Source organism: Ostrinia furnacalis, unplaced genomic scaffold (assembly GCF_004193835.3).
Source record: "Ostrinia furnacalis isolate ACB-3 unplaced genomic scaffold, ASM419383v2 OfSCF0963, whole genome shotgun sequence".
Taxonomy (NCBI): domain Eukaryota; kingdom Metazoa; phylum Arthropoda; class Insecta; order Lepidoptera; family Crambidae; genus Ostrinia; species Ostrinia furnacalis.
The window spans coordinates 175,519-187,025 of NW_021131202.1; the positions used below are offsets into that span (position 1 = coordinate 175,519).

General features: G+C 37.0%; 1 protein-coding gene across 1 annotated transcript; it reads right to left on the reverse strand.

Annotated features, from left to right (window-relative positions):
- Positions 1-1,604: 1,604 nt before the first annotated feature.
- LOC114350736 (uncharacterized) lies at positions 1,605-2,458 on the reverse strand. Its single transcript, XM_028301646.1, has 2 exons — positions 2,354-2,458; positions 1,605-1,931 (listed from the first exon to the last, which is right to left on the reverse strand). The coding sequence occupies exons 1-2, from the start codon at positions 2,456-2,458 to the stop codon at positions 1,605-1,607; spliced, it is 432 nt and encodes a 143-aa protein (XP_028157447.1).
- Positions 2,459-11,507: the final 9,049 nt, after the last annotated feature.

Genomic DNA, 11,507 nt, shown 5'->3' on the forward strand with positions numbered 1-11,507 from the left:
GAGAACTGAAGCTACTGTCGACCTATATATAATATTTCATCGTCAGAGTGTTTATAAACATTGCTATTCAAATAATAGCCAGTTTGAATACAATAAACGTGAGCTAATCCACCTAAAAGAATCGATCGATGACTCTTGATGTTTGTTCATCATCCTGTTAGTACATCACTGTGACCAATATCAAACGTACAACATTTTTTTGCCAAGAGATTTGCAAGTTAACCTATTTACGTTCCATTTTAAAAGGTCCGAGCACTTGTCTGCGACGACACACGCATTCTCTTCGCCGCACCAACCGCACCCATACTCTGTGGGGATCAGCCTGCAACTTTCACAGTCCACTGCCAATGACTCACATCGGTAAACGGATATCTGGAGCTTATTAGAGAACGGCTGGACGCCTCCCCATATCAACCTCATGATGCCGATATTCGTTTCTCCATGTTCTATAGTGTCCAACGTCACAGGGTAACAATACACCACATCGTTCATTATTAAAGCTTTCAAATGTGTCACTCTATCACTGAATTGGAGTTGGCATATGATTTCCTTCTCATATAAAACTGGGTCTGACGCATGCAGTTTCACTTGTACGTTCTGTCTTACTCCTGCTGGTACTAGAATGGAACCGACATGCTCAATGTAAGGACAAAGCGAATTTATTTTATCTGTTGTGTTTGAATCCATGAGGTCAATTTTTGTCATCGCGTGCGGGCAGAGTTTCTCCGGTTTGTCAGTGCATCCAAAGTTGTGGCACCAGCCGCAAGGGTACCACATGCTTCTAGAGCATTCAGAGCATGTACGAAACGATCTACAATATCCAGCTGGATCTTCTATGAGCTTCGGTTTTCTTGACTGAGCCTTTTCAGCGAAGGTGAAGGACTTCAAGAATCCTAAAATCTTCCTTTTATCATCAGTCGATAAAAAATGGCTGTAAGAATGGTCATCGAACTCCACATTTGCGAAAATCTTGTCTTTAAAGTCACTTAATTGATTTTGAGAATGAACTTCTTTATAGAGCAAAAGTAGTAGTAGATACAAATAATTCATTTCTGCCGTCTTGACTAGTCAAGTCTATTGTGGTGAATATCACCATTCATTAAATAAATGCTGTATATATGGGTCATATTGTTATGATTTTTATTTCATTGTATCATAGATAAGAATGATAGTTGAATAGATTGTGAGAAAACTTTACAATAGTGAATAAGCGTGATTTATTTCCTTGTTTGATTTCTTTTACCTTTCAAACTAAATTACTTATTGCACCGTCTTAAAATAGCACAGTTGAAATAAATTAATTAGTTCCTATTGTCTTACTTATTAAACAAGGATAGAAAATCTTCTTGTTGGCAGAAAATGTATATATTTGAAGTCTTGCAATACAAAGATAGCCTAAATTACGCAGTTTATAATAACATGACGAAATAAAAAAAACGCAGAGGTAGTTTAGGTTTTCAAAGCTGTGATTAAGTCTCAAATATTCATTTATTTCTCAAGAAGCTTCAAAATTTTACGATCAACATAATTATCAAAATAATGTTTATGTTTATTCGAAAATGTATAAGAGCTTAATGCGAATTAAGTTATTGAGTAGGCATTGCTTAGGTCGACTGTACAAGTCCGCTTGAAGTACTAAGGTCACTAGCAGAACTTTGATCTGAAGAATCAGTGCTAGAATTTGTCTGGCTATCATTATTATCTGTTACAGAATCATGACTATCTGTTACTGCCTCTTCTTTTGTAACTTTAACAGTAGTAGTTGTCGTGGCTTTATTCTCGCAGCCTATATAAATTGTGACTGAAATAGGTTGATTTTTTTGAGATATTATGTACAAATATACGTGGTTTCTTAAAAGTCCTCCTCGTAATATTTTAACGGTAGGTCCAGCCCCGACTCCGAGACGATCGATGACTCGAAGATAAGTTATCTGAAATGAGAAAAGAACTTTTCAGAATTCATCATCTCAGCCATAGGACGTCCACTGCTGAACATAGGCCTCCCCCAATGATTTCCATGTTCCCCAGTCCGGCCTGCGTCCAGCTACCTTTATGATGTCGTCGGTCCACCTTGTGGGTGGACGTCCCACTTTCAGAATTGGATCACTTCAATTCATAATCGAACATCAGGCAGGTCCCTAAACTAGGAGGATTTAATTTTGTTCTGGTCAAAACCAGCGTGATGTATTGTGTGTAAGTAGTCTAAATCCTCTGTTAGTTTTTGGTAAATTTTAGATCGATGTGTTCCTGTTGTGAAAACTGAAATGATCAGATGATGAAGTTGATGATCATTTGATATCTGACGTCTCTTCCAATCCAAATAATTATGTATATCAAGTTTCTGAATACTCACTGGACAATGCACCACTTTCAAATATTTTGCGTGCATACGTCTGAATGGAACCCTTTCCTTGTATAACCTTTCTTGAGACACCAAATGGTCATTTCTCTTGAACATCCCCATATAAAAATCCCTGCAATATATTAAATCTACAAAAAATAGTACTGCACATAATTTGACGATCATATTCGTTGAGTATCGTTTTAATAAGACTGTTATTGAATTTTGCATGTAATTTTGTTATCAGTATTTTAATTAGATTTTGATTAACAGTTTTATTTACGTTTTACGTCATCAATGAAGTGATAATATTCACATTATATTTAATTTCAGCATTTTCATATCGTATTTAGGTGACATCACATTACCCATTAAATCAAGGGTTTTAGGTATTTTATTTTTTACACATATTTTCTGAATATGTAGTACAGAAGAGTACTAAAAAAACACGATCACGAACCGTAAAATGACGCATACGCGTCCACGTTAAGTGGACAGTAGCTCTAAAGAAACAATGTGTGCACACCTTTAAACTTCCTCGCGAACGAAACTTCCGGAAATGGAATATTTCCCTAAACAGGTACTGTCTTGTCAGGGGAGCGACGGAATTGAAGCATTTTATTGAGGCTTTCGCGGGTAATAGACAAAGGCTAAAGAAGGCTCTTTGTTTTAATCTAAGAACCAAAGTCATTAAAGCTCTTGTAATTATGTAATCGGATGCTGATGTGCAACTACCATCGAATTTTGTGAATAGCACGAAAATTACAATAGATGAAGTTTTTGTAATATGTAGAGTTTGTAGAGCATATTTTAACTTAAAAGTATGCCCTTAGAATCATTATTTATTATTATTAATTTTTAATTTATTTATTAATTATTTATTAATTATAGCCCTCTTAACTCTTTTTATAGATAAGAGTACTCATGAATTAATGTTTGTTATTTAAGAAAAAATAATAGTTACCTAATATTGCCATTTATTTGATGATTAAAGGTTTGTAGGTTGTATAAATTAATTAATATTTGTCAAGAAAACGTTTAAAGGTATTTTTTGTTATACTGGACCGATTTGAAAAAACCTTTTATCATTAGAATTCCGCATTAATCCCTGATGAACATAGATTATAGAATATGGATGTAAATTATGGAAAAATACATTCATTAACGCGGACGAAGCCGCGGCCAAAAGCTTGTCTTAACATAACAAGGGTGGGTACTCACAGACAACTTCACCCGGGATATTAGTAACGCCATTCATAGACGTCTTGTTTACCGCCATGATCGATCGTGCGTCCGTCCATCAATCATGGAATACCCCACCCGCTCCGTAATCTTCACTTTTGCTCTTAACTAGACAATTCACTTAATATCCCTAGTCATTGTTTTGTCACTTATGACATGCTCGTGGTTATACTAAAAACGGTATTGGGGTAAAAATAAAGAGAAAAAATTAGCGGAGTTTAAAATTAAAGAATTGAGTATTGAGTTCTGTTACTTTTGTTTTATATTTTTATTTGATTAAACTGATTTTCCAATCGTCAGACAACTTTTTTACTATGATAGTTATATTGAAAGCTTTTGAATAGAAATTATTCATCAAGAAACTTCCCCGAATAAAAATATCTATGGAAAATATAAAATTAAATGTAAGTTGGCGTTTAATATTTTTAATGATATTATTTCATAGACTAAAATACAAACTTTTCTATTTTATTTCGGTTACGTCTTGTACAAAATTAAATGGTTAAAAAATAGCAACCCAAGCTAAAAATTCCTACGTGGAAGTATGTAGAGACACTATTTTAAAAACTGTTCACCAAAATCCTCATTTCGTATGATATGTCTCCAGCCTTATCCCACCAAAATCACTAAACCATATCTTAAAAGCACTTAATCACATTCAATTACGTCACAGCTCCATCAAGTCATATCACGATGTAATTAATTTCCGTCATTAGAATTCAACGGTTACTATTAACATAGATAATTTAGCACACCGCTCATACAAGTTAATATAGCGCTTAGCTAAGTCAGCCATACATCAAAATTATGTATGACATAGACGGGTTAAGTTTAACCTTTTCACCGAAATCAGTGGCTTTTGTCATGAACGGTAAAAATCAAGTCGGATCCACCGTATGTATATTGGATTGAAGGATTTCACCTTCATCTTTTTTTCAATCTCCACTGCTGAACGTAAACCTATTTTAATAATTCATTTACATACTATATTCGTCAGCTGGATGGCATAGGTTGTATGGTAATTTTGAAAAAAATAGTTGAAATCATATTTATAAATTCGTTTCAGAATACATGACATCTTTATAATATCTATACAGGGGGACTTGGGATTAGATTAGAGCAAAACTCTTTACAAGATTATGCTCTAATTCCAAGTTATCCTGTATATTTGCGTAAAACATAGTACAATCTAAATCATAGTACATAGTAAATCTTTAGCCAATCAGATTGTATATTTTGAAAATTATAAATAACTTGAAAAAATCGTATACTATAATAATAATCGATTTGGAATCCTTGGCTTTTTGTTCTAAATCGAAGGGAGTTATTTTGAGGCTTATGTATTTGCTTTAAAGATAATGAGATGTGTAGGTAAAGGTTACTTACTTTAAATCAGTATTTGATGATTTGTAAGAACTAATTTAATCAGTCTAAGCAAATAAAGATACGTTTTGATTTTGCTTGAAATGACCGGCTACAGAACCAAGGTCGGATTAATTTTTAGATATCACCGGTACTAGCACAGGGTGAAAAATCCAGCACTGGGAGGGCGCTCCTCGCACAGTGCTTATTAGGAATTTTAGCCAGGATACGCTCGTGACATGTTCAAATTCAAATTCAAAAACGTTTATTACATGTCACATTATGTTCAGAAATCGATTACGACATCACTAGCGAACGCGCACATCACTACGCACGAAACTAACAGAAAACGGTTGCGATCGCGCCCGGCGCCTACCCCACTTGACTACCATTCCTCTAACCGCGAACATCAAATATTTGTATACGTTATTTCATGTTATAAACGCTGAGTATCGAAGAAAGCGAGTTTCAATCACAAATACATCACATCCATCTACATGGTCCTTCGAGCCGGATGCAAAGCAAGGAATCGTCGTGATCAACTGCATAAATCGGACACGCGAAACCAGCAGAGAAGGCAGCATTGAATACACGGTCAGGTCAATCATCCTTTCATTTTCCTATCATTATTCATAATCCGCAGTGTTTTGTGCTAATAGTGGTAATATCAGTGCGTATTACAAGTTATTAAACCGGTGAAAGTGACGTTGAAACGGTCAAGGTCACGTAAGTATTGCCGTGCAATTTATTCACATAAAATCAGTGTTATCTTGTTCTCTTGTGTTCCACAAACGCCAAAATGACTAAAAAGAAGCATTCTCTCACTCATTTTGAAAGTTTAGATGATAATTTAGTAAGAGATTTGACTAGAAAAAGAGGCGTTATTCGCGGTAAACTAACGTTATTTTTAAAATTTGTCGATTCCTTAGAAAATATCACAATTACTGAGGCAATTCGAACAGAATTACAAACGCGCTTAGAAAGGGCGGAATCGTTTCTATCTAGTTTTTCAGAAATACAAGATGAAATAGACGTTAACGTACCTGAAATTCAAATTGAAAAAGAATTAAAAGAGAGAGAAACCTTCGAGAATCAGTTTTATGCTTGTGTAGCTAAGTCTAAATGCATAATTAACGAAAATTCAGTGGAAACACAAAACAATAAATCATTTTCTAAAGGTTCCTGTGCAATTAAACTACCCACGATTTCACTACCCTCGTTTGATGGTTCATACGACCAGTGGTTGGAATATCGTGATACATATCTGTCTCTGATACATAACTCTAAAGAAATAGATAATGTTCAAAAATTGTGCAGGACGACTTAACAAATCGGCCGAGCGGAACCCTAAAAAGATAAAAGGAAACCGCAGCAAATACCTATACGTACCTATAGGTATGTAATAAATCATCGGCGCTCGGCAAGTACCAAAAAAGACAGAGACAGCGCGAGCGCGCAAAGGATAGCGATAGCACGCGCGCCCGCGATAACCGCCCTTAGCGCATACGCAATAAGGCTCATATCCGGACGCCTTATAGTTTGTTTACGATTCCCGCGAGTTCGAGTAAGTACTTGCGTATTCCCGAATACGGGCGGACCGCGAATTGTTCCAGAAAATAGGCGGGATTTAGTAATATAAAAACAGGTTGCCGGGCCGAACCAAGCATAGTCTCTCATAGTCAAGCGAAGAGAATAGTCTCCGATAGTACAGCGAAGTCTACTCAAGAGTCTCAAGAGCGCATAGTGAAGATAGTGAATAGAACAACGACTACAGCATAGACCTCGGACACCGTATAGCATCGCGACTTCGGATACCGTATTGACCGGACTCCTACAGCGTGTGACATCGACCGCACCGTGTTCACTGTATAGAACGTCACATCGCATACAGCATAGAAGCCACGAAGTACGAAGACGTGGCAACGATCCACCACCGATTATAGTATAGTAGTGCAGCGATTGGAGACACCGTCAGCGGAGCTTCTACAGTCTACAGTCCACCGCTCTCCGTTCACCGCATCCGTACAGCCCACTCCGCTCATTCACTCCAGTCATCAGTTATCTGGCCTCCGACAGTTCCGTACAGTTTTTAGCCGGATAATAAACAGTCCTGCACAATTTTTCTGGTCCTTCGAGCCGGATCGTTGTCGAACTTTCCCGAAGACACAGAACCTTCGAGAACACCGAAGCGGCCTTCGTGAAGTGGCATACTACAGCACTATAGAAGATGCCTGTGACACGTTCAAAAAAAGGCAAGGCGAAAACATCGCAGCCAGCTACGCCACCCATGACGCCACCACCAGAAGGCGTGACGTCATTACAGCAGTCCGCCGTAACCGCACAGGAGGATTTAATACAGTTGGAGCCTCCTTTCGTACTAATAGACGTCACAGGAGAAGAACAGCACTCGACGGCTTCACCGAGAGAACCACTCGCGCATACCGATTGCGCCCGTCGACTAGCCGAGGCGGAGGCTAAGATAGCCCGCCTTGAATTAGAGCTTGCCATCGCCCGTCGCAAGCTAATAGAGATGGAGTCCGCCGATAGTGAAGACGACTCGGCATCTGTGAAAGGAGATGGCGACTTACAACCGCCATCCCCTGTAACCGTCACCGTACCGCAGCCGACGTCATCGAAGATAGACCTAACAGAACTCGCAACAGCAATCGCAACCGCAGCGCGCGCCGGACAGCGGCAACAGTATGTGGCAGAATTGCNCAAGTACCATCTGAAAAAAATACTGACTGCTCATCGTACATACGAAAAGATAGCAACAGTTTTGTATCAGGTTGTGGCATTTTTAAACGTCTGACCATTATGTCCTTTTGATGACAATATTCCTTAAAATACATACAAACTTGTGTCTTGAAAGACGTAAAGATACATACCTTGTCACGCTGGCAATACACGCAGAAGCTGATAAATGAACTCATGCTAATGGAAAGATGAATATTTATCACGATTACTACGATAACGGTTCACTGAAGAGAGAGACAGAATTTAAAATGGATCTTGTACTCATAAAGACCGATCATTTTACCACGTTTTACCACCATCATTGGTACCAATTTTTGCTAAACACACAGGATCTGATAGTCTTACAAGAGTATTTAGTGCAAGAAGTAGTGGTTCGGATACTTAAATAACTGAAACTAAGTTAATTTGTGCTTTGTTAATAACTAAATTACATCTAAATAAATGTATCAATATCGGTATAAAACACAACATCGCCAAAAGTTTCGTAAAATAAATTAGGCAACTAGACTTGCATAAAGATAATCTACGTAGAAAATAACGTATCCATTGTTATGTATTATTATTCGAATAAAAGTTTCGTGGAAGAATTAGGCATCTAGACTTGCACAAAATTACCAGCATAATGTGCACAAAAGTTTCGTGGAAAAACTAAGCAACTGAACTTGCACCACGATACCCACCAAATAATATCCTAAAATAAGTATGCAACAATAGATACGCGAAAATAATTTTTAAAATCTTCGTGGAAGATGTACGTAACTATTAATATGCTATTATTCATACGGAACTTTATTAAACAATTAAGTGCAAATGTATTTACTTCGTTTTTGCTATGGAAATTTAGATATTTTAATGTTGCAATATTTTACATATTCGTACATAATTTCTTAATTTTTAAGAGAAAAATTATGAAAAAAATTGACAATATGTATTACCTCCTTCTCGATTTTTTAGTGCAATAAAAAAAATATCGCACAAGTGGACTTGCATACTTCTTCCAGGGGGGGTGCGTTTTTACAGTTCACGAGTGATCCACAGTAACGGTACGACCGTAATTCTTTGCGCAATAAAATTTTTGTCACAAACCGAGCTATTTTGGGCACCTGTCGCCTACATTGCCAACATTTGGGTGCTCTCGCTCGCACACATTTTGTTATTCGGCCTATTAAAATTTTACGGACGCGGGAAAATGCGGCGACTCCACGCTTATGGAAATATTAGAATAAATTGTTTAAATTAAAATATTGTGGGTTTTTTGAAGATATAAAAGATTTTAAATGTTTTCTTTTCATTGTGAGCTTCTTTAAACAAAAAATATTTGTGAAACCATCTATTTAGTGATTGCTTCACGGAGCGAAGCGAATTAAAACTGTTATGAAAGTTCATTTTTTTCTTGTGGTCGATGTTTTTGGGAGCTAACGTATAATGTAGACGTTGTCAAGTGTGTATAAGTAACGTAACCGTAACCGAAACTTTCGAATATCCGAAATAAAAAAATATCCGTAACCGTATCGTATAGGACGGTTTGTCCCAGGTATACATAATTGGGTCAACAACTTCGAGTGTAGAGTCTCCAACAAAAATTGGGTTCATCACAGACATTAGACATGATTTTTGTCTTTTCTTGGGGGAGGCCTTTGTCCAGCAGTGGACGTCATTTGGCTGAAACGAACGAACGAACAAACGTAGAGTTAGATAGGAGTACTTGGCACTATACTTGAGATCTGACAAGTTTTTCACTATATATTTTACAATATTTTACATAAAAATGTAACAAAACAATTGAGAATTTACAAAAAAAACTAATATCTGTCATGCTCCACCTGTTTACAATTAGAAAATTATTTTGACGAGACTAATACTTAAACTTAATAAGCATCCATGTCAACAAAATTAAATCATTGTTTGAGGAGAAGATATTACAAACTCAAGTTTACATAAAGTACGTTCTTACTGCAGCCTACACTTGCTTGCACAAAAAGTGGAAACCATTTAATTTTGGTTTAGGAAATCGAGGATTTTCTTCAATCTTTACCTAATTCCGAAAAATAATAATAAGTTGCGTGGAGTTTAGGACGAAGCTTTTTTTGTATAAAAAACTATTTTAGGTTGTGCATACTTTTTCAACGTTATTTTTATTATTTGGTGGTTAAAATAATAGTCTCTGAGTTATGAAAAACCACTGCTTTTATTTTGAAAAGGATTTTCAATCTTACGAGATTAGTAGGTTCCTCTGCGTAAAATCTGAGTACAATTTTTTACGCATGTAGTTTCATTTTATTACGACAGCTTTATAATGTCTGTAGAGTCATTTGTAAAATTCATACTAAAACATTCTACAATTATTGTTAGAGCATCATTTTCCATGGCCGCAAGTGTACAAAGATAATCTTATGTTAAAATCTGCCGTGGAGGCGACCAATTATTATTTTATTAATTTCTTAAGCAGCCGTCACTCGAGGTAAAACACCGAGTAATATGCGAGACACTTAATTTGGAAGACCTCATCTTACTTTCGAGTGGGTAAAAACATCTTCACTTAATTAATGACAGTGATATTAAGCATTTTACACGTACTAAGTAATATTATGTGAAAATTAAAGCATTTGTGGCTTTGAAAAATAAATTATTATTTAGGCGGGAAGAGCCTGGATGCGGGCAGCGCAGGACCAGTCGTTATGGAAATACTTGGGGGAAGCCTTTGTCCAGCAGTGGACGTCATTTTGGCTGAAACGAACGATTTAGGTAATTTGAAGAAATAAATGGTGCTCTGAGGTTATTGATTTTATGTACATAAACACGGCTTAGAAGACGTGGTGTAGACAGGCCTCCCACTAGGTGGAACGACGATCTGGTGAAGGTCGCGGGAAGTATCTGCGGGCATTACAAGACTGGCCGTTGTGAAATTCCTTGAGAGGCCTTTGTTCAATTCGTTCACTAGTTTGTTTCAGATGTTTGTTTCTAGTTAGATAGGCCCCCTTAATTTAATTTATTGTCCGTGGTGCATAATCTTTTCTTAAATGTTTTAAACCTTTGTTTGTCACCTGTCATCCGCTTTACAATGGAGGGAAGTCGAACCTTAATTTAGAACTCCTCCTATGTTCTTCTGATTAATTTCGTTGCGGGTCCAACTTGACCTTCATTGGTTGGGTTTTTGTGGCGGTCAAGCTGTAGATCCTGGCTACACAGGAGTTGCAGTGGTGGGAACGAGAGGTGGGAATAGTCCCGTAGTTTGTTTTAGCCAAATGTAAATGTTGGCCGTTTGGTGTAGTGGTTCAGAACGGACTACTATGCCGAGAGGTCCCAGGTTCGATTCCCGGTCGGGCAGAAATTGAAATGATGAATTTTAATTTCTGTGACGGGTCCAGACCCGTCACAGAAATTAAAATTCATCATTTCAATTTCAGTTTCAACACCCAGGTGTTACTATGTATAATTATGTATCACAGGTTATGTAGAAACGTGTGGAATATTGAAAGCAAAAGAAAAAGAAATGGTTTTCATGAAGTTAATTTTTTTATTAAATTTTCGTTAGTCCGTATTTTACGCGTCACAGCTGGGTCACTCCGCTGCTCGCTAGAGTAGTCGTACGCGCTCGCACGTTGCATCGATCTGTCTGTCTCGCTCACGCCTCGACCACGCTTCCAGTGTTATTATTACGTACTTAGCTAACTTAGACCATTTTTAATTCTAATAAGTGTTACATTATCGTACTTAAATATTGCTAGCGACGCGTGTGTCAATAAATTACCGATTTTAGGAGGATATTTTGAGTCACTTTATTTTACTCTTTTTTTTGCACAAA